At 48.7% G+C, this 22246-nt stretch overlaps 11 protein-coding genes across 11 annotated transcripts; 6 read left to right on the top strand and 5 right to left on the bottom strand.

The window, feature by feature from the left end:
- Nucleotides 1-1226: 1226 nt before the first annotated feature.
- BHQ10_008906 (uncharacterized protein) lies at nucleotides 1227-2062 on the top strand (the record flags this gene model as incomplete). The annotated part of the gene is made up of 2 exons (XM_040881763.1): nucleotides 1227-1349; nucleotides 1415-2062. 2 exons carry the CDS (start codon nucleotides 1227-1229, stop codon nucleotides 2060-2062), a joined length of 771 nt encoding a protein of 256 aa, XP_040737408.1.
- Nucleotides 2063-2875: 813 nt separating this feature from the next.
- On the bottom strand, nucleotides 2876-4532 carry BHQ10_008905 (uncharacterized protein; the record flags this gene model as incomplete). Its single annotated transcript, XM_040881762.1, has 2 exons — nucleotides 2876-4073; nucleotides 4132-4532. 2 exons carry the CDS (start codon nucleotides 4530-4532, stop codon nucleotides 2876-2878), a joined length of 1599 nt encoding a protein of 532 aa, XP_040737407.1.
- Nucleotides 4533-5047: 515 nt separating this feature from the next.
- BHQ10_008904 (uncharacterized protein) lies at nucleotides 5048-7312 on the top strand (the record flags this gene model as incomplete). The annotated part of the gene is made up of 1 exon (XM_040881761.1): nucleotides 5048-7312. The coding sequence occupies one exon, from the start codon at nucleotides 5048-5050 to the stop codon at nucleotides 7310-7312; it is 2265 nt and encodes a 754-aa protein (XP_040737406.1).
- Nucleotides 7313-7649: 337 nt separating this feature from the next.
- BHQ10_008903 (uncharacterized protein) lies at nucleotides 7650-8825 on the top strand (the record flags this gene model as incomplete). Its single annotated transcript, XM_040881760.1, has 4 exons — nucleotides 7650-7769; nucleotides 7827-8233; nucleotides 8295-8529; nucleotides 8580-8825. 4 exons carry the CDS (start codon nucleotides 7650-7652, stop codon nucleotides 8823-8825), a joined length of 1008 nt encoding a protein of 335 aa, XP_040737405.1.
- Nucleotides 8826-9305: 480 nt separating this feature from the next.
- On the bottom strand, nucleotides 9306-11077 carry BHQ10_008902 (uncharacterized protein; the record flags this gene model as incomplete). The annotated part of the gene is made up of 2 exons (XM_040881759.1): nucleotides 9306-10470; nucleotides 10524-11077. The coding sequence occupies 2 exons, from the start codon at nucleotides 11075-11077 to the stop codon at nucleotides 9306-9308; spliced, it is 1719 nt and encodes a 572-aa protein (XP_040737404.1).
- Nucleotides 11078-12664: 1587 nt separating this feature from the next.
- BHQ10_008901 (uncharacterized protein) lies at nucleotides 12665-13854 on the bottom strand (the record flags this gene model as incomplete). Its single annotated transcript, XM_040881758.1, has 5 exons — nucleotides 12665-13001; nucleotides 13058-13219; nucleotides 13267-13323; nucleotides 13375-13699; nucleotides 13770-13854. 5 exons carry the CDS (start codon nucleotides 13852-13854, stop codon nucleotides 12665-12667), a joined length of 966 nt encoding a protein of 321 aa, XP_040737403.1.
- A 1080-nt stretch (nucleotides 13855-14934) lies between these two features.
- Nucleotides 14935-16214, bottom strand: BHQ10_008900 (uncharacterized protein; the record flags this gene model as incomplete). Its single annotated transcript, XM_040881757.1, has 4 exons — nucleotides 14935-15473; nucleotides 15530-15772; nucleotides 15825-16033; nucleotides 16084-16214. 4 exons carry the CDS (start codon nucleotides 16212-16214, stop codon nucleotides 14935-14937), a joined length of 1122 nt encoding a protein of 373 aa, XP_040737402.1.
- A 371-nt stretch (nucleotides 16215-16585) lies between these two features.
- On the top strand, nucleotides 16586-17606 carry BHQ10_008899 (uncharacterized protein; the record flags this gene model as incomplete). Its single annotated transcript, XM_040881754.1, has 3 exons — nucleotides 16586-16816; nucleotides 16882-17101; nucleotides 17167-17606. The coding sequence occupies 3 exons, from the start codon at nucleotides 16586-16588 to the stop codon at nucleotides 17604-17606; spliced, it is 891 nt and encodes a 296-aa protein (XP_040737401.1).
- A 247-nt stretch (nucleotides 17607-17853) lies between these two features.
- Nucleotides 17854-18731, bottom strand: BHQ10_008898 (uncharacterized protein; the record flags this gene model as incomplete). Its single annotated transcript, XM_040881753.1, has 6 exons — nucleotides 17854-18028; nucleotides 18082-18315; nucleotides 18364-18462; nucleotides 18541-18559; nucleotides 18617-18654; nucleotides 18718-18731. The coding sequence occupies 6 exons, from the start codon at nucleotides 18729-18731 to the stop codon at nucleotides 17854-17856; spliced, it is 579 nt and encodes a 192-aa protein (XP_040737400.1).
- Nucleotides 18732-19035: 304 nt separating this feature from the next.
- Nucleotides 19036-19783, top strand: BHQ10_008897 (uncharacterized protein; the record flags this gene model as incomplete). Its single annotated transcript, XM_040881752.1, has 4 exons — nucleotides 19036-19071; nucleotides 19187-19254; nucleotides 19319-19366; nucleotides 19453-19783. 4 exons carry the CDS (start codon nucleotides 19036-19038, stop codon nucleotides 19781-19783), a joined length of 483 nt encoding a protein of 160 aa, XP_040737399.1.
- Nucleotides 19784-20493: 710 nt separating this feature from the next.
- On the top strand, nucleotides 20494-21760 carry BHQ10_008896 (uncharacterized protein; the record flags this gene model as incomplete). The annotated part of the gene is made up of 3 exons (XM_040881751.1): nucleotides 20494-20657; nucleotides 20717-21667; nucleotides 21721-21760. The coding sequence occupies 3 exons, from the start codon at nucleotides 20494-20496 to the stop codon at nucleotides 21758-21760; spliced, it is 1155 nt and encodes a 384-aa protein (XP_040737398.1).
- Nucleotides 21761-22246: the final 486 nt, after the last annotated feature.

Raw genomic sequence — 22246 nt, 5'->3', positions numbered from 1 at the left:
AGGCTAAAATCTCCATAGCGAACATGAAAGCCGCAGTCCACCACGATTTGTCAGAGATTGATTTACCCATGCCAAAGATCCCGACGCCTAGCCGAGGGAATGGAGCTTAGTTCGCTCTTCATCTATTAGCTCATCAGGTACAATATAACCATGACTTGCTTCGTGTTTATTCATTTTACTACGCATGTATAGCCTGTGATATCAAAAGACGAATTCGAAATGGCAATGAACATTCCGGATACTGATATATGGAGCTTTCTTTTTGAGAGAACGCATACTCCGTTTCCTGAAGAGCACGGTAGGTAGACTTCCCCGCATATTCCCATTACAAATACAGCATAGAAGCTCAGAGAAATCAAAGTCATATTCCAATCTCCCACTTCGTCATCAGAGAAATCTTACAATGATATCCGTTCTACTGCGGAGAAGTTCGGAACAAATTTGCAATCTCGCTGGAATTGGAAGAAGGGAGATATCCTCGTTATTGTTTCCCCCAACTCGATAGAAACGCCAGCATTGATATGGGGGTGCCACTGGGCAGGTGGAATTGTATCTCCAGCAAATCCGGCGTACACCGTAGACGAATTGCGATATCATCTCGTTGATAGTGAAGCGAGAGGAATTGTCGTTCATCACTCACTGGCAGAAGTAACAAAGGCCGCAGCAAGACAAGCAAGCATTCCCGAGTCCCAAATATTGATCATATATGACGACCGTGAAGATGCCACCAGGAAACTTGATAGCGTTCAAGGTATGACTGAGTCGCTGAGACCGGGTTGTGTGCGTCCGAAAGTCAAATCGAGCGACCTTGCATTCCTAGTCTACTCGTCCGGGACTACGGGGTTGCCCAAGGGAGGCATGATTGCACATTCGAATGTGGTATCTTCCATGGTTATGCAGAGTCATGTTGAAGAGCAACATTTGTCCTGGCAAACTGACAGGCTTCTAGCTTTGCTGCCTACATATCATATTTATGGTACAATCTTGCTCTTTGCGTCTGCATTACCAATACTAATCAATGCGGACTTTGAATAGGTCTGGTCTGTTTAGTCCATCTGCCAATATACTTAGGCCTTCGAACCTTGGTTATGGAGAAATTTACAATGACAGGTTTTATAAACCATGTTCAAGACCACTCCATTACACACGCTTACGTCGCTCCTCCGGTTGTTTTATACCTATCAAAGCTTCCCCAGTCATACCAGAGTAGTCTCTCGTCCTTGCGAATGCTCACTTCTGGCGGCGCGCCCCTCGGTGAGGAGCTCATAAAGGCGGTATATCAACGACTGAATATTCCCGTACGGCAAGCATTTGGACTTACAGAGTCAACGGCAGTCTCCCATATTCAGGTAAATCTCACAGTTTTCTGTACTAAAATGTAATGGTTATATCAACATACTAATCCTTGATACAGCGCTGGGATAAGTGGACTACGGGCATCGGGTCCAATGGACCCCCTTTACCTGGCCTCGAGATCAAATTTGTTGACGAACATGATCAACTTGTGTTCGAGCGAGAAGGTGAAATGTGCATGCGTGGTCCCACAATCTTCAAAGGTTACTACAAAAACCAAAAAGCCACAGAATCGTGCCTTACTTCAGACGGATGGTTCAGAACTGGTGACATCGGCTATCAAGACAAGGAGGGTAATTTATTCATCACCGATCGACTCAAAGATCTCATCAAGTTCAAGGGTTACCAAATTGCACCAGCCGAGATTGAGAGTATCCTGCATGGACATCCTGATGTGGACGATGTCGCGATCATCAGTACCTTCAGCGATCACGTCGCCTCCGAGGTTCCTCTTGCATATGTAGTTCTGAAAATTCCGCACAAGGCCACAGCAAAGACAGCGAGGGATCTGATAGAATACGCTTCTGAACGTACAGCGCCGTATAAAAGGCTGACAGGGGGGATAATATGGATTGATCAAATTCCCAAAAGCCCGTCAGGGAAGATCTTGAAGCGTGTTTTGAAGGAAAGAGTTACTACTATAGACAACGGCAAGGCCATCGGAGCGGTCGACTTCGCTAATATCCGGGCAGTGAGGTCTAAGCTGTGAAGTTTTTATCTATGTTTATCGCTGCGTTGTCAGAAATCCTATATCATAGCATGGTATTCAGAACCGTAATGTGGACAAATTATCTTCCTTGACACAACTCGACTGTACAAAGACCCATGGATCGACTGGAATGATTCTTCTCGCTAACTATGTAGCCGTACAAAGTATTGGCCTATCAATAGTTCATGTCCGTCTCTTGAGTAGCTCCTCCGTCGCAGTGCGATGATCCTTAGGATTATCCTCGAGGACATCTCACAACACATCAATCAAATTGACCGTCCCAGCCGGTGATGGACCCCTTTTCAGATCATCAAGCACTTAGATCAACTGCAGTCCAAACCGAGGACCTATGATGATCTGATCCCTAAGCTCACCTTTAAATCCAGAGTGATATGTAACTGCTTATAGGACACCCAACATCCGAGCAGTATGAACTTATTCGTATTCATGCATACAGGATTCATACAATGTATAATGATGGCCAAGAATCCGGAGATGGCGTAGAATAATGCACCGGTAAGCGGTACGCTCGATCCAATCTGGCAATGTTTGTTAATTGGTCTTGAATAGAATCTTGTTGGTCTGACATGATTTCTCAAGCCATTTCGAATGAGACAGTTGTTCTGGGCTATATCTTATATGATTCCTGATAGAATTCAACCGTGTATGATGTCAAGATCTGGTCACAAATGCTCGACCACCATGGTCTCTGTTTTAAAATCGTCCATTAAAAATGTCATAAGTTTAATACAGGGAATAATAGATCAACCATAATACATCCCACTACCTATCAATTGACACCCTAGTGAGGTTTTAAAGAATATACCTGAAGTAAGGACTATACTCTCCCATCTTCGCCAACTGCTCATCCGTATATTTACCCTCTAACTCTTCGAGAGGAATCTTATCCTTCTTCAAGTTCGAAGCCCTCAAACAATACCAATTGGCAATGCAGGCTCCGAAACCACCCACAATCACCAACACTAACAACGTAGTGAAACCAGAATGGTAGGTAGGCGCCTCAGAGCTAACAAAGATGTTTGCACCAATGCAACCACCAAACAGCTGTCCCCAGGTTGATTGCCAGCCCATAGCGGCGGCACGTTTGGCGGGGTTGCGCACGTTTGTGCCGAGCCAGGAGCCGACAGCTGGTGCTTGCATGTTGTATCCAGCGACAACAAGGAAGAGAGCAAAATAAGACAGACCGGAGAGGTTGCTGTGGTAGAGGGATGGCCACAGAATCACAATGCCGATTGTGCCGACTGTGTAGCTGATGAGGAGAGAGCGAGCACGGCATTGATATTTGTCCGAGTACAGAGCAATCAAAATAACGCAAATGAAAGCAAAGACATAAGGAGGAGCGGTCAAAGCCTGTGCTCTAATGGAAGTGTAACCCAATGACTTGACCATGGTAGCAAGCGTGTAATTAACGCTGTATGTAGGCACACTACCACCAAAGGCCAACAGAGAGGCAATGAAATACGTCTTCCAGTCCTTGATAGCCTCCTTGAGTGCACCCCAATAGAAAGTGTCGTCAGGAGGAACGGGCCCATCCTTGTACTTGATGCGAAGCTGCAAGTAGTGCATCTCATCCTTCGCGAACCAACTCGAGCCCCATTTTTCGGGGAAATCGGGGCAGAGCCAGAAACCTAGCAGGCCAAAAAACATGGTGATGGCGCCTTCGATAATGAAGAGGTATTGCCATTGCTTAAGACCAAGGTGGCCCTGGAGAGGACCAACGGCGTAGGCTAGAAGGCCGCCAAAGGCTCCTGAAAGCATGGTTGCGCTGTACCACCATGCGCATCGGGTCTGGAGTTCGGTGGGAAGGTACCAGCAGCTGAGTGTGTAGAAGCAGCCCTGAAAGAGACCAGCTTCGAAGACGCCGAGCATGATGCGAGCAGCGCAATAGTCGCCGTAGCTTTTGACCCAGGCAGATCCGAGAGTGACGGCGCCCCAGCAGGTGACTAGGCCGGACAGCCAGATTCGGGGCCCGTATTTACGCATCATCATGCTAGTAAACGTCAGCGAATGGGTCCTCGGCGTTTGAGTATGGGAAAAATGTAATTTACTTAGAAGGAGCTTCCAGTCCAGCGTATGTAAAAAAGTACCATGTCAGAGCAAGATTGAATTGAGTACCAGTCATTTTCGTATCGGCCAAAAACGTGTAAATCTTGATATTACCAGCATTAGCCTTGTCGAGAGAGTTGAGCAAGTAAAACATAAACAACATGGGCAAGATTCGCCAGTCCAGCAACCGGATCAGACGACCATGGTTCTTCTTGTCGGATGTGAAATGGGTGTGCAGACGAAGGTATTCCGCATATTCGGCAGCGTGGGTTGGCTCAAGGTCGACGGCCTGTTGGGCTGCGATCAGGTATGTTGTGCCGGTTTGGCTTTCGACGTCGAGGGGTGTCGTTTGTGGTACGGCAGAGACTTTCTCCTTGACGCTGATGTCGGAAGTGTAGTCCATATTGACGGCGACGACGGCGTCAAATTGGCAATGGAATATAGATTAATGCACAATGCTTGTCTTGTAGTCTGGACCATGACCGCCGATCGTCTATAAGTATGCTGATACATCTTGTCGAGCTGTAGATTGTCGACATACGAATTGTCATAGTTGAACAAATCGGCAACGAGCCGATGCTATCTCGCCTTGTCAAGCAGCCTTATTCGACCACGAGAAGGCCGCTTATCTTCATACAGGCCAATAAAAATCCCCAAGTGATATCTCGGGCTCCGTTATTCAGTGGATCTCGCGCCCGTTCCAGGAAAGCTTGAGATTGGATTGTGATTAGAGACAGTCTGATAAGATGCGAGCTCGAGATAAGCAGATAGGCCTCTGTCGAGCGAGCGCAGTCATCTCGTGTATTAAGTACTGACTTCGACCTCTGTCGGGACTTGTCGGTCGTCTTCCGTCACGGTTGATAGACCGAAGCGTTCCGTATCAGTCCTTAGGGTTAACTTCTCTAAGTGAGTGCAAACATGAGGGCCGCGGCGCGATCAGACTTCGAAAGCGGCCAACCCGCCAGGGCAGATAACGGGCCAAACAAGGGCGAACACGGAGCGTCCAACAACAACGAAGGTTACAACGAAGAACCACCCACAAAAGTACGCAGAACGAATAAGGCCTGCATACAATGTCGTGTCCGAAAACAGCGATGCGACGGTCTATCGCCCGAGGCTCCGACCGCTTCGTGTAGTCGATGCATACATCTAGGCGTTGAATGCTCCTTTACGACTTCGCCTATCGGAGCTAGTAATGATAACGATGCGCAGGCTACTAAGGTCGCGAAGACGGCGCATGTGCTGGAGAGATTGCAGAAGAGGGTTGCGGAGCAGGATGATCGATTGCAAAGGCTGGAAAGGATCACTAGTCATCTGGATGGTGCGAGTGTGGTTGTCACGCCGGCAAAAGAGCGTCGTAAGAGAGCTGTCCCTGCCCCTGAAGGTCAGGACTTTGATGCGAAACGAGAATCGGTGTACAGGCTACCAGATCAATCGTTTGTGCCGAATGCAAAATCGATCAACTCTCCAGAATTGCATAGTATCGTGTCTCACTCAGGATATGACGTCTATTCTCCTCGTGCAACTACCACCGCTACTCACAACCGCCCACTTCAAGGCCATCATCATGGAGCCCTTGACGCCGTTCATTTGGATACACCAATGTCCACCCTCCGACACCTCCAACAATATGGCTACACAACCGACCAACCCGAAGCCGTCGAAGACCCCGTATCATGCGGGCTAATCACCATGTATGAGGCCCAGGAGGCCTTTGATCTCTTCTTCGCCTCGTGCCACAAATGGGCGCCCGTATTATGCCCACGAACACAGAAATCAGCGGCTAGCGTTCGAATGGCGTGTCCGACGCTCTTCACGTCAATATGTGCAGTCTCTTTTCGGTATATGGATCCTTTCCCGTCTGCGGGACTACAGCATCGTGAAATTGTGAGGATCCTCGATGGGTCGCTCAGTCGGCTTTTGTTGAAGCCGGATTCGTCGGATGTGCATTTGGGCCATATTCAGGCGCTCTTGTTATACGTGCAGTGGATGCCGGTTGATGTACAGAACGGGGGGCTACAGGATCGTCTGAGAACGCGATATAATGATGTCTCGGCTTGGAGTATGCTCGGTCTAGCTATTCGCTACGCGCTTTTTCTTGGGCTACAGGATTCGCCAGCGGCATTTTCACCGGAGAGACAAGCATCGGCGACCGTTGAAGATCTAGCACGATTGCGTGTGTGGATTAATTTGTTAACGAATGATGCGAATCTGATGCTGTCGAGCGGTTTACCTGCGAGTCTGAACCCGGAACCTGTGGCATCGGTATCTCAGACTTTTGCATCGCACCGTGACGCCTCCCAGCCAGAAGACATGCGGGTTGCAGCATTGTGTGAACTTGTGGCTATCCTCAAACATGCTGCGCGTAGTAGTGGTAGTCCCAACGTCCGCGCTTTAGATGCATTTAGCTTACGGCGTGCAAACCTTGAATTTGATGCTTGGGAAGTTCATTGGAATCAAGCGTTAGGTCCCGAGCTTATGCATAATCAGATGCCCTATACGGCGCTACGGGCTTATCGGCTTACTGTCAACAGCTCTTGCTTGTCGACGTTACTAGCCCGGCCGAACCCCGAGTCATTAAGTCCTGGCAACGTTCCGCTACATTCGATCGAGGCACTTGACGTATCCCTCACGGCAGCATGCCAGACAATCCTCGCCCTATCCGCGCAAGCCACCTGGGAAACATGGAGCACACACTCCTCTATCTCATCCATCCCCACGGGCCCATTCGCCATCGACCGCACCGCAGTTGAGCGCATAAGTTTCTCCGTCGACTCGTCATGGGTCAGCCACAGCTTCGCCGCCGTGTTTCTAGTTCTCTGTTTCGCACGCGGCGCTATAGACGACGACCTTAACATCCTCGCGCTCGCAGGTTCATCATCCTCACTCACAACAGCATCACGCTACCCGACCAGACCAAGACCCGAAAGTCTTCTTTCACGCTTGATCGCGCTGGCAGCAGAGATATTCGACCTCATTTGCACGAGATACCCACTTGCGCATCCCGCAACTGGGTATAAGACGCTGCTCGATGCAGTTTTTTCGCCGCTGCTGGATGATGGTAGCGGGAAAGAATTTCAAGACGTAGAGTTACCGGCGCAGGGGATTGAGATGTATTTGGATGAGTTTTTTGAGTCGATGGTTAATAATCCTGTATTTGGCTATCGGGCTGGTCGGACCTAGGCCGATCCGAAAAGACGGAGCAGTGGCCCGTATACAATGTAGTAATAGAATAATGATTGGCTTGAACTGTTGTATGAGCAGTAGTCATGTGTCTTTATTCAAAAGAAGTATGTAATAGCAAAGTAGGGTTGTCGGGATCCCTCCGATTGGAATTGATACCATCGCCACGGCTCAGATCAACGTCGGCTTCATCGGCTCGCGAACCGATGTGGTCAATATGTTTATAAAGATATCCAACTAATGCGCCTTGATATAAAACGTCGCGGATAGATGATACGGAACAGTTGAACGTAATTTTGTGGCAATCATGTACTTTTTGCGATAACACTTCACAACCATGGCTTCTTTCACCGTCGACGGGTTGACCGTCACACCCATATTGAACGAAACCTTTGGGGCAGAAGTCTCAGGCATTGACTGGGAACAAGTACCTCTTCCAGACGCCACTATAAAGACCGTCAGTACATGTACCCCTTATATCATCTAAAACAACCACTAACCATCACGACAACAGCTAATAACCCTCCAAGATAGATACGCCGTCCTTATATTCCGCAACACCGGTCTCAACAACGACCGCCACGTCGCCTTCAGCCAACAACTCGGCGCCCTCGAAGTAAATCCCGTCTGGGGAAACACCACACGCGTCAATAACCAATATCTGTTTGACGTCAGCAATTTCGAAGCAGACGGCAGTATCGCAAAAAGGGGCAGTAGGCGATGGGCGCATTCTTTGGGTAATGCGTTGTGGCATACGGACTCTGCGTTTAATCAACATCGCGCGAAATATTCGCTTTTATTGGCGCATAGTGTGCCTGGAGAGGGGAAAGGGACGACGGAGTTTGCGGATACGAGAAGGGCGTGGAGTGAATTGCCTGAAGAGCGGAAGGAAAAGTTTAGGGATGTTATTGTTGAGCATGAGTATGCATCATCCATTCTCCTTCCAGAAGAAGGTGGCTTGGTACTAATCTCTTGATACTAGGCTATGGCATTCTCGCCGCCTGGCCGCGCCAGAAGAATACAGCGAACTCACGCCCGAAGAACGAGGCAAGAAACCGCCAGCATACCACCGACTAATCCAGAAGACGCCCAATGGCGAAGGGGAGACATTCTTCCTTGCAGCGCATTCGAAACGGCTCTTTAGCAAGGATGGTCAAGAGATGTCAGATAGTCAGAAGGAGATTTGGGACTTGATTGGGCATTGTACGCAGGAGAAGGTGAGTGTTTACTTCACAGCTTCAAGTGAGTTGGAGCTAATGATCGGCAGTATAAGTTCGTCGCAGAGTGGAAGTCGGCTGGCGATCTGATGTGGTGGGATAATCGGCAGTCGATGCATCGCGCCAGTGCGTATGATGAGAAGATGGGGGCTAGGGATGTGAGGAGGTCGACTGTCTATGACGATGGGGACGCTGCCATGGGAGTTGCTGCGCCAGTTGGAGCGTTGACAACTCCAGTCACAAAGACGGAGACTGTTGTTTCTGTGACGTCGGTTGAGCAGGTTCATATTATGTAGTCGCTACATATACAAGAATAAGAGAGAACTGTTTCTGGTTTGAATCAAATACGTAAGTGCTTTTCAATTGAAAATGTACCATAACAGGACAAAAGTAACATGGTGGGAATCAAAACATCAAAGAAAAAAAAACCTTCACAGGGAATATCAATGCTAGTAATACAAATATCGCGTCCAGATCACTGGCCAGCAATCGCTTTGAAGTAATCTGATACGCGATCGCATATATTCCCTGCTTGCTCAGGCATGGCCACTGAGAAAATACTTATGGCTCACATGTCACATCGATGCAGTCTCATGAGTTGGAAAAGAATTAGAAAGAAAATGGTGCAGTGTAGAGGATCAGTCGATCGTGGATCGGCACCCGGCCAGGGAGTAGAAAGAAAGTGAGATAGGGAAATTGTTTTATAGAAAGAAGTGAATGGAAGTCGCAAGGGCCCGCTTCATGGTAAAGATAAGAGTAAAATCCTCCAGTCGCGACTATCGAGTTACGCGACCACTCTTTGATGGTGGAGGCCCATAACGTCCGGTGTGGCTAGGCTTTCTAGGAGTAGCCTGTTTTATATTCAATCGACTTGTGCGCCAGCGTTCATAGCAAACCTCGCGGCTAGCTTCGCGCAGCTCAGCACGCCAGTCCTTGAAGACAGACTCTTTGAGTTTCACGAAATCGCAATGCTCTGGGTTATAAGGGTCTGCATACCCCCATGGGAAGTGTCGACCAACGGGCAGATCAGGCGAATCCAAAGAATGCGGGTCTGGTGACAGAATAGACAGAGGGATGAAAGGCGTGTCAGTGGTGGACGTAATTGAGACGGAATTATTTGACCGGTGGCTCCGTGTAGGGGACGCTTTAGGGAGTTTCTCCTGTATTTCAGCGTCTTCGTCTGCCGCATTTTCGGTCTCCTCGTCCGCCTTAGCCTCGGATGTCCCATTCTCAGCAACGGGCGTAACGTCAGAATCTTCATCATCGTCGTCAGCAGCGGCTTCTGAGTCGTCTTCCTCCGCCTCTTCCAAAATGAGAACCTCCAATGGATCGATCCTAGCCTGCTTTAAGCTATCCCAAACCGCCTTCTTCAAGTATGCCATGTGCGCAGTGGTGATGGTGTCAGCTTTGCTGATGACAGGCACAACAGCTGTCTTGCCCTGCATCACGCGAAGAAATTGAAGATCAATTTCCTCGTCGAGGATACCAACGACACGTGATGAATTGGTGTATTTACCATTGGCGTGTCCGGCAGCTTTCTGGGCAGCGGCAAGGTTGGAATCCAAGCGGACAGGGTCGAGAATCCAAAAAACGCAGTGGATATGAGTGTCGCGTGCACCAGGAGAGCGCACGACTTTCATTTCCTCCATCAAAGTGTCCTCGAACTTGCTCTCCAGAAAGGCAGTAATGTCACGCAGTTGTAGATCGACGACATTCTTGTCCAAGCCTTCGGAATCCCATAGCGTAAGCCCAACACGTTCGCCTTCGATTTCGGTCTCCAGGTAATGCGACGTAAAGTTGGGGTTAGTGGATGAATTGATTTCCTCCAAGATGTCTTCAGAAGAGCGAATGGGGAGTTTGTTTGGAGGAAGCGCAAGTGATTTGCGCAAAAAGTTGAGAAACGACGTCTTCCCGCTGTTCTTAGCGCCAACAACTAGAAGACTTTCCAAAATAGTTAATTTTCAATGTCATAATACACGTGGAATGCAACTCACTTGTAAGGGGTAGGATCCTTGCGTCGTCGCAGTCTGCGGGGACTATTGATCGTGCTGACCGCGCTGCTAGCGTAGCTGTAACGACCACGATGAGTCATGCTCTCAGTTCGTGCATACGGATCGATTGCTGGCGGCGGCATGCTGAGATGTGCAGCGATTGTTCGACTGTCCGTGGCTGGTGCAGGCACTTTTGCGACTTGTTCTTCTCCGCCGAATGTCTGCATTTTTGGTGCTGGCGAGAGATCAGGGAGACGCGGGGCTTGCTTTGGAATCGATTCGCGCTGGCGACGGAGTTCCTCCTCTCGCAATTGTTCCTTCATTTTCCTGCTGACTTTGCCGTTGGAGCTCTTGCGCTCAGAGAGCGGCTCAGTTGATTTCGAACGACGCAAGAAACCCAGGGAGGATCTGCGTGAAGCAGCGTCCGAGTTGGCTACACTCAAACGAGTGGTGCTTTCATTGGCAGACGAGGAGGGAACAGCGTCGGGAGGCGGCGGCGGAGGAGGAAGAGAAGAAGGGAGAGGGGGCTGACTGTTGCTAGATTGGACGGTGGCCATGTTGTGTCTCAGAAAGGGAAGGAGCGAGCTTTCCTGTTTGGGCTTCCTGTTTGGGGCGGGGAACGTTGTTAGTCGATCAGACAACCTCAACTAAACAAAAAACCAAAACACCAGCACAACTCTGTGTCGTTCTGTGTACCACTCTATTTATTCCTGCTTTGCTCGCCGTTACAAGAGACGGACAGACAGGGGATTACAGCCTGGGCGCTTGTACAACAGATGATGTTTTTGGTCAGGGCAGCCGGTCACTCACGAGTCACAATTAATTTCATAGACAGCTGGTTCGCGGTACCGTGAGATAAAAGGGCGGATGCTGACGGGGTTGCGGACAGATTTGCTAATTTCCTGTCGGGCAATTCAGTCGATTGTGAAACAGTGATTCCTCCTCAGCGATGCAGTGACCAAGGGCGTGGTTATTTTCGGTTGCAAGTCGACAATAAATATTCAATCGACGAGACGGCAATCACGAGTCCAGCAAGCGAGCGTCTATACTCAGACCTGGCCAGGGGCTGACGTATGGAATAAAGAAAGCAATGGAGAGACGGACCGGCTCTCGCAGACAATACAGTCACCACGTCTCATACAAGATGGGGGTGGTTCCGCGATAGAAGAAACGAATGACAAGCGGGTGAAGAGGAAGACAACAGAGACAACTGCAAAGAGAAGATGGCGATTCTCACATACATACGCGGTACAATTCTCACGAGGTTTTCTAGGCTTGTCCTACCGTCTACGAATATTGTTTTCTCCACCCGCTAACTGCATTCTGAGCCTAGTTAGGCCTTTCCGGGTCCTCTGTGCCTGGCGCTTTCCCCAATAAACAACGAAGCTGTCCAAACAGTGTGAACTTGGGGAGTCGGACAGCACGCCAGAACTCAGGGGCTCCCGTTTCAGCCAGCTTGTGCTCCCCACTTGTCCAGGCTCAAGCTGTCGTTGGTTGACGTGATGACGCCGTCAGCCACTAGCCGGCCGGCGCTGCAAAGCACCTCCTGAGCCTAGATAGAGATGGCGTTGTCTCCGGATTACGAGTACATAGTATTTGAATTTACCAAGAGGTTGCTTTCGCGACAATGTGCTTGTTGGTCCGACCGGAGGAATTAACACGGTCTCAACGAAAACCGCAGGAGACTCTCGTGGCATGTCTGAGCATAAAGACATCACTTGCCCGTCTCCACCAGGCACGTTCTCTTTCTGAATGCGCAGCACGGACGCTGCCGCGACTGGCCAATCGAAAATGTCGCGGCCAGCCGGTCCCGGTGAGGTCACGTGCCAGGTACTCATTCAGGGGCTTCCTTGCAGTCCCGGGTCTAGGCTCTTGCTGTGATCGCACTTTTGATGCCAAATCTGGTAATTACAGCTGAAACGGCTGGACCTGCAAATCTTGATTTCACACCTATCAAATATAGACTCGTCGAAATAGTTGTCCAAGAAGCAAAAAAAAACCGTTGATCGTCAACGGTAGAAGGAAATAGTCGCCGATCTTATCAACGAAGACCCAAGCATTCATGCAAGACGATTTATTATTATCATAGCAGGTCCTTGTCAAATATGTACAGATCCCCAACTAGCATCGACAATATACAACATCTAGTACCACAGATAATCGAGTACTTCGCAATCGCCTCCGTCAGGGCACACATTGGTGCGAACAAGGTTCTTGAACTTGGGGCCATTTGGACCACTGGTGTACTCGTATTCACCAAAGATTCCAGTCTGGTTAGCAACTTGGATATCACCCCATTGGCCGTTGAAGTACAGCCAGTTGACGGGATAGCTGGAATCATAGGCCGTGAATACAGCAGTGATGTTGTCATAGCTGTACGCATAGTAGTTGCCGGCCGGATTCCAGAGTGTACCGTTCCTGGTATAGTCGTTGACTGGCCCGAAGGGAAGGCTGACACCGGGGATCGTGTGGTCGTGAACTCTGCAGTAAGTCAGAAATTTTTCCTTTGAAGAGAATGCTTGGAACAATATACGTACCCGTCAATGGCATAATTGGCGTGAGTTCCTTGGCCAGAATAAGCGACTGGTCTACCATCGATCTTCGAGACGGCATCATAAGTGAATGCCTCGCCGCTAGAATGTTGGCTATACCATAGAGCCTGTGGCTCGCCATTTTCGAATCGGACCATGTTGTGCTCCCTGTTGGTCAGCTGACACTCTTCCAGGCCAGATGAATATTCACCTACCAGTCACCGACATGATCACCCCAGACCAAGTCAAGCACGATATCACCCTTGTTAAATCTGCAGCTTCGATCAGACCAACTTGACTCCCAAGTGACGAAGAACTCTCACGGATAAAAGTAAAAATAAAATGCATCCAGCGTTCCATCCCCATGATCAACCGTCACAATCGCACAACTCGTCGCGTCCTCAGTAACACCATCATTATTGGGCTGCGTGCCGTTAAACCACGCCGGAAATGCCTCTATGCCTTCATTCGAAGTCAGGTATACGCTCTTATTGCCGAAATTGTTGAGTTGATTGAGATTGTCGAGGGTGAGAGGGGTGGTGTAACCGGTGATTCTGGTGTAGTTTACGGCTGGGKAGGTATTTCGGACTTGGCCGTAAATGTCGCCGGGGAAGTAGGTTTCGTTGACGTCGAGCCAGACTAGGGGCGCTGCATAAACCGTTAGCATAGGAGAACAGTCAAGGTATGAAGGCATGAACATTGAGTTGCTGTCACGTACCGTATGTGAGTACATAGTCAGGCAAAGACTGTGCCGCAACATAACCCACGCCTACACCCAAGACAAGGGCAAAGATCGACTTCATGTTTTTGTTTGGACTTATATAGCTATCTAAAGATATATGTGACTACAAGAGACTCGGAAATGAAATTTTACTGAGAAAGGGATAACATTCGAGGAATGTGCCCAGCCCAACCTTTTTATACATCTACATATTTTCAAATGATCACCAACACTGATAAGTTGAATATCGCGCGAACCTGACTCGAACTTGACCTAGTCAGGTTGAATAGAAAGGGTTGGCTATATCGATCAACCAACAGAGGCAAGAACAGCAGCAAATTAGGGTAAGAAAAATAGGACGAGCAGGTGCGAAGGTTGCATTTGGACGGTGGATGATGGATGATCGGCTGGGCATGGTCAGGTCACATCAATCGATCGATTCTGTTTGGTTCTCTTGACATGCATATGCATGGAATCTATATCTAATCATTTAGAGTTGGTCAGAATTTTAGGATTATGATGGCATGTGCTCTTTTGTGTAGCACCCAGGTCTTTCGTGAATCTTGAATTTGACTTGGATAAGCCACGCTACTATAATGGACCAACATAAATCCAGATGAGGCCTGTCGATCTTCGATGTTTTTTTGAAAAAAAAAAGCTAATGTAAATGATAAAAATACAGTTTATCTGAAGCAGATCCAACCGTCAATTCTTCGTTTGGGATCGTGACGGTGTGGTTAGGGCTGGCTAGTTTCAAAGTCCCCAAAACAACTAACAACCATCACGAAAATTAAAGTAAATTGACGTTTGATGTCATGTGTGCACACTTTTTCCAGCAGATCAAATAACGTTTATGCCTATCAATAGTGGACCGATCGACATCACATCTGGACTTCTGGATGATGCAGAGTTGGAGTGGCCGGTGAATCTAAGGCATGAATTATAAATATATATTCCGAAATGTATGGGTTGAATGGTTCGTGTCAAAATGAACATATCCATTGGAACATTTGAACATTGAAGTTGTCGATAATTAGGTTTTTATTTAGGAAGATCAATGCAAGACTCTCTATTTAATCATTTACATAGATATCTAATGTTGTAATTACTGTGCTTGTGACAGCCCGAAATTTGTGTACGTATATCCAAAATGACTGACCAATTACCACTGCCCCTTAACATCATAATGCCCATGCTCATTCAAAACCTTCCCACGATCCCACTCCCTCCCTTCCCCGGTCTTCGCCCATTTCACATCCTCAATCCGTCCCTCGGAATCATTGTTGGAACCACCCTTCGCAAACGCCGGATCTTCCTTCCAACGTTGAACGGTACCCTCATCAAACCCTGCAGCGCGTAGGCGCTCTTCACCCTTTTGTCGCCAATTTGCTCGGTCACGGAGCGCCTCCAGTGCCATGTTCCAATCTTCGTCTTCGTCTTGAGTCATGAGACCTGCAACGGGGCGTCGAGTTGAGCGCTTCGAGGACGTGGTCTCGTCGTTGTCGGATATGTCGACATCGAGTTTAGGGTTGTAGTCATGCTCGAAGTGGGCGTCTATTGTGCTTGTATTTTGGCGATAGGAGCCTCGCCCTCGTGTAGAAATGCCGGATGCTTTGTCACGTGTAGACGACGGTAATGGACCTACGAGGTCCTCTAGAGGATCGGACTCATTTTCCGAACTGTACGCATCTTTGCGCGGTTCTATCTGCGGATCGTTGTCCTTGTCAAGACGGCCATCTTGCTTTGGCCGATCGTACTCCTTGTAGCTATCTCGATGCCTCCTCGAGATCCCCGGAGAGCGTGATCGGCGAGGTGACACACTCCTCTTGTCTCTGGAAGATCGATGTCGCGATCTCGAAGAATCCCGACGCGGTCTTTTTGAGCGTCGCTCGTCATCGCGATGTCGTCGGTGAGACCTTGAAATTTCACGATCTTGGTCCGTTTCGCTTTCATCTTCATACCGCCGGCGATGTCGCTCAGACCGAGACTTGTGGTGTTCCCTGCTCAAAGAGTCATCTACATGCCCTCTTCTCGACAAGCGCTCCTTCTCACGCCGGCGAGGCGACCGATCTCGATAATGCCCATCCTTGTCACTGCGTCGCTCCCGACGCGAAGGGGGAGACCGCTCCCCACGCAATTTGCGCATACGTTCTCGAGCATCCTCTTCTTCCTTGCGCCTCAGCGCCGCATTGTGAGTATCCGTATCTCTTAGAATGTTCTTTAGAAAGCGAGTATTGGGCTTCGGAGCTCGATCGGTCGGGCTATACAGTATTAGCATAACCTCCACGGGAAACTCCAGTAAGCAACTTACCGACGAGGAAGATACGCTTTAAGCCCAAGCGCGGAATATTTCAGCGATTTGTCCTTTGCCTCTGAAGCAAGTAGCTGCGCGACATATTCGTCATTGCTTGTGGGGTCATCGATCATGTCTCCGAGCGGCATGGTGAATGAGGTTAAGAATATACATAGGATGCAATAGTGAAAAAACCCTCAAGAAAAGCTGGACTGCAATTAAGCAGCCCCGTATCCAAAAATCTAGCGCATTTGAGAAGGTGGTAGTTGAGGTGAAAGCCCAATGAGGTCGTAGATTAATTTGCCGCTGGGATGAGACAAACAGTGCAAACTGTCCACGATAGGCAATCGATATTGTTTACCTTCGCGGGACAATCGCGATAATTTTGATTATATTAATCACTTTCCTAATTCAAACAATCTGCTCACTAGATTGCAGCAATCTCATCAACGTGATATCACTCGTTCCCGAATTATCGACAAGAAAGTACAAGAGATCAAATAGCAATTTATCGCCTGCAATGGCGTCCCTATCCCCCGCCGAAGCTCTCGAAAAGATTCAAGACCTCCAAAAAGGACAAGGCGTCGAATCAAACACACTCGCAATCTTGCGCATAAGCGAGCCTATAACGTCCTCATTACATGTTGACGGAATACCGAAATCGCCTTCAAAACGCGCTTCAGACGCATCCATAGTCTCCGACGAGAATCCGACGCCTGCTTCGTTGGAGGCTGATTTGACGCATTACAAGGTTCGGGTTTACTGGTCTTCATTCTCTTTTCAGATTAGAAAATTAACAAACTTGTGCTCAAACAGGAACTATTTTCGAAACTCCGCTTCTCATACCTGGAACAAGTCACAAAAGAGAAATTTCTACGCGGGATAGTCGGTGATCCGCCACTGGTCGTCGGTCATAATGAAAATATCGAATTGGAAGCGACATTGGCAGAGGCAAAACAGCAATTACAAGAGCGCAAGGAGGAAGTGAGGGTAATGGTGGAAGAAATGGAGAAGACTGGAAGGGAATTGGCCAGAAGTGAGTCTATGTACACTCCGCTGAGGGCACGAGGAATCAGGATCATGCTAATATGAGACGACAAGGATATAAAAACGTCCAAATCGAAACGACAAAACTATCGGAATTACCACAAGAAATCGCACAATTGGAGCAGACAATCGCTTCTCTAAAACAATCCCAAGCGGCATATGCAGCAGCCTCGGACCCTGACAGCACATCCTCTTCACAAAATCTCTCATTACCGGCGACCCTGAAACTTCTAGCGGAGCGCGAAGCGGAGTTGGCAGCGATAGATAGACAAATGGCCTCTCTACAAAACACCTTACCGCGAAAGACGCGCGAGGCAGAAGCGATGGAGAGAGAACTTGGGGTTTTGGAACGGAGAAAGTCCGAGGCGATAGGGCAAGCGCGAGAAGCGGAGAGGAAGAAACTTGGGGGCGAAAGTGATGGGTTGGAAGAGATGGGGAGATGGTATCGGGGTGCAGAGGCTACATTGAAGAAATTGGTTGATGTCGAGAATTGAACAATTCGTGCTCACGTTAATATGTATTATGATTTGATGACAGGCGCGGTGTACAGAGTCTTGGGAGACAAAGAGGTTCTATCTTATGTATCTGATATCTAGTTTAAAGCAGTTTTGAATCTCTGAAAGTGGAGCTACGTGCGTAGCAAGTTCATATTGAATCGTGATCATACATGCTGTCCTGTGATGCAAGAGAAAACCCTCAGAGATATCATAAAAAGACTTTTTATTGTTGTTTGTTAATCCTTTACTCTTCCTCCTCCTCTTCCTCACCATCACCACCCTCGGCGGCTCTGATCTTCTTGCGGCGCACACGACCAGGGCGACCGCCACCGAAGGGAGAGGTGAGAGCGAAGTCGATGTGCTTCTGAGAGTCAAGGCGGACCATGTAGGAGGGGACGTTGACGATCTGCTTTCCGACACTGTAAAAAAATTAGTATTTGCATCTTAAGTTCGGTGAAGCGAGGATATATACCGGATGTGACGCTGGCGGATCAGGACACGGGCGTGGTGGATGGACTTGGCGAGACCGAGTTTGTACACACAGGTCTGGAGACGGCGCTCCAAGAAATCCTCAATTTTCAAGGCCAAGACGTAATCGAGCTTCATGCGGGACTCGTCGAGCACACCGACACGGACAAGACGGCGAATGAGGGCATTTCCTTCGAAGAGACGCTTGGGGTCCTTCTCGTCGAGAGTAAGAAGCTCACTATTCCAATTAGCTGAGTAAAAGCAAATTGTGTGGCGGGAGACATACCGAGCAGCACGACGAATCTTGGAAAGAGTGAGCTGGACACGCCAGACCTCACGCTTGTTGCGGAGACCGTACTCGCCGACAGTCTTCAATTCGGAGTCACTATCGAGGATATGTTAGGATGGGACAACACGACATAAGCAGAAGCACGCTTCCACTCAGTGGCCGGGAGGTACTGACAGACGAGCCGACTCGTATGCTAGAAGAAATCAGTATTTTATTTTCATCCTTGAGATTCATGGATTGCAGGACTCACGTCGACGAGGGACCTTGTAGGTCTTGGAGTAAGAACGCCTGTACAACAAAACACATCATCAGGATTGATTCTCTAGACTAATAGTCGCAGTCTGTACTCACGGGGCTGGGGCCATGGCTGCGGTGGTGTCTCCCGGTTGTCGCGATGAAGTCGAAGTCTTCAAGTTCGATAAATTGAAGTTGCGATTCTTTTAGATCAAATCAAGAGTGGAGGGCTTGGAAGGACCCACTAAGCGAAGCGAGGCAGTCCTGATTGGGTGTGGTAGGGTAAGCCCTAAGGTCTCACCCGGAACCGCCTAGCGCGCACACTAAGCGGGAAGCGATGTCTCATCATCGAAAGTTTGCATAGCGGAGGGACTTCACTGTGCTCAAGTCGACAGCTTCAACCACCATCCCAGCACACACGACAACACCGCCGAGATGGGTCACTCTGGAGGTTTGCGCGCCGGTACTCGGGTATGTCTACAGTCAATTTATCGAAACGAAGAAAAGAACGAAAGACTCTCGGAGACGTCGCACTGGGAGATTTGGAGTTCTGTCATAACAACGAGCTGACGGATTCTGCGAACAGTATGCCTTTTCTCGCGATTTCAAAAAGAGAGGATCTATTGCTCTCGGAACCTATTTGAAGGAATACCGGTATGAACGAATGAATTCGAAATGCAGCAAATTTGCGAACATACATCTGATGACGGATATACAGTGTCGGTGACATCGTCGATGTTAGGTGCAACGGTGCCGTTCAGAAGGGGTTAGTGATTGTCCCCCGCCTGCACAGTTTCTTTGGAAGATTTGAGAAAAGGAGGAATGAAACGAACGAGTACTGAATTGCTGCAGTCTTCCCTACAAGTACTACCACGGTAAGACCGGTGTCGTCTACAACGTGACCAAGTCCGCCGTCGGAGTCATCATCTACAAGCGTGTCGGCAACCGCTACCTCGAGAAGCGCCTCAATGTCCGTGTCGAGCACGTCGTCCACTCCCGCTCCCGCGAGGAGTTCATCAACCGTGTCAAGGAGAACGCCATCAAGAAGCGCCAGGCCAAGGAGCAGGGTGTTCACTTGCACTTGAAGAGACAAGCCGTTCAGCCCCGTGACGCTCACGTCGTCGAGTCCGCCGAGAACTTCCCCGAGACGATCACTCCTATCCCTTACGACACCCACATTTAAATTTTATGCATGCGGATTTATGTGTTGGATTCTGGGGGAAAATAACGGGGTGTTATGTTCTTTTTCTTTGATGTTTTGTCCCGCCAGAATGGTGGAATTGCATGATGAGCAAAATGGTTCGGGAAACCTTGTTGCACGATAGCCTGTGCATAGAATTCCTCAATGAGAAAAAAGAATAATACCAAAATTTCCAATTCATCTTTGCCTGCCATGGGGATGATTTTCACGATGAGAATGCTGGCTCTATAGAGTTTCCTACGGGTTAAACGCATTCAGTCTTTTCCTTGGCTTGCTCATAAGCGGATGCCAGAGCCTTCACTGGAATATTTAAGATGGGATTCGACTCGAAGCAAGACAGAGGCTTATGCATCTCAAGCAATTGCATAGAAGTGTAGCATATCGTAAATTGTAATACGCAAATCTCATCAGACCCGGGCATCAATGCGTTCTCTGTTCGAGAAAACCATTCAGGAGGCGATCCTCGACCTCATTGGCCGATCTGATTCCGGGGCCGATCTCCCCGTCAAAAAAGTTCTCGGGAATTTGATCCCAGCATCTTGCCGGTTTACTCTTCTGTTCTTTTTGCTTTTCATTCTTTTCAAGCAAGCTTTTAAGTTAATTCAATGATCAATATCTGATACTATCGCCCGACGGACCCAAGTCCTTAATCGCAACACCCACCGTACCTGCAACAGGTCTGTCCGTTGGGTATGACCTCGTTAACTACGACCCATGGCAGCTCTGCGCGGGCGCATCTGCCTAATAAGGTTCATCTAGAAGAAGGGGCAACAGAATCCAGAGAGATGGGAGCCATCACACCACAGAAGGACAACGCACCAAAAGCGAAACCTTTGGCTCATTTCGTTGCTGGAGGGTAAGTGGCAGCCTACCCTGTACTTACAACCTCAAAACTTTGCTAACAGTTCTGTGCAGAATCGGTGGAATGACCGCTGCCACACTGACGAGTCCCCTTGACGTCCTTAAGACCAGATTACAATCCGATTTTTACCAAACTCAACTTCAAGCTTTGCGCGCTTCACATCCCGTTCGCCCAGCTCCGCTATTCATCGCTCTCCCACGCAGCGCACTTGTACATTTCAAAGAAACATTTCAAATTCTCCACTCTATATACTTGCATGAAGGCCCTCGCGCTTTGTTCAAGGGACTTGGGCCAAATCTTATCGGTGTCGTACCAGCACGCGCTATCAATTTCTACGTCTATGGAAACGGCAAGCGCATCCTCAGCAATTACTTTGGTTATCATGACTCGATGACAACACCATGGAATATCCACCTCGGCGCTGCCGCTATTGCTGGCATAGCTACTGGTACAGCAACAAACCCGATCTGGCTCATCAAGACCCGACTACAACTCGATAAATCGAACGCCGAAAGCGGCAAGGGTGGCCGACAATATAAGAACAGCTGGGACTGCATCAAGCAGACGGTCAGACATGAGGGAATACGTGGCTTGTATAAGGGATTGTCAGCGTCGTATCTCGGTGTCACCGAAAGTGCAACGCAATGGGTTCTCTATGAGCAGATGAAGATGTATTTGGCTCGACGCGAGGCCGCAAAGGCCGCTGATCCGAACCATGTGCCGTCCACATGGGACGACGTTGAGCTTTGGGGTGGTCGTCTTTTGGCTGCTGGAGCAGCGAAGTTGTTTGCGGCAGTGGCTACATATCCCCATGAAGTCGTGCGTACGCGGTTGCGACAAGCACCTGTTGTGCCGGTTGCAGGTGGTAAGATGCAGGTCAAATATACTGGTCTGGTTCAGTGCTTCAAGGTCGTTGCCAAAGAGGAAGGATTGGCTGGTCTGTATGGCGGGCTGACGCCGCATTTGTTGCGTGTGGTACCGTCGGCAGCCATCATGTTCGGAATGTAAGTTTGTTTTTTTTCTCTGCTCTATCGACCCAGCAGCTAATGTGTTTCAGGTACGAGGTCATTCTACGTCTCTTCGGCACCACTTCTTAAAGGTCTATGGTTTTGATCTTGACCTCATCTTTAATGCTTCTTCGGCCTGTATTATATTAATTTTTATTTTCTATTCCCTTGTCGGCAGGGGTAGGACTCCGGTTGTTCAACTTGGTGTCCACTCCCCTACTTATATTAGAAATTCGCATTATTGCTGGCGCATTTGGGAGATTACATCGTTGACTGGGCGACTGTCCGTTTTTGTAAGATAGAACTACACGGTGTTGGTTTACCTTGGTCTATACGGGATGAATAGATTTGATGCGGGTGTATGTATGTATGAAACTCGGCTTTGGCTAAATACATCTTCTCTATAAATTTGGTATATAAGACCAGTAACATTTGCCTATACCTCATTCTCAGTCATTAGTATATGTAGTCTCAGCGTGCAGGTGGCCTTCATTGCCCCTTTTTTCACATGTAGCCTTAAGTTGCATTCACTATTGATTGATGGATTTCGAGACCAGCCCAAACTCGTACAGTCAG

This window comes from Talaromyces amestolkiae (genome assembly GCF_001896365.1).
Source record: "Talaromyces amestolkiae strain CIB chromosome Unknown scaffold21.1, whole genome shotgun sequence".
NCBI lineage: Eukaryota > Fungi > Ascomycota > Eurotiomycetes > Eurotiales > Trichocomaceae > Talaromyces > Talaromyces amestolkiae.
This window is presented reverse-complemented; position numbering and strand designations above follow the sequence as displayed.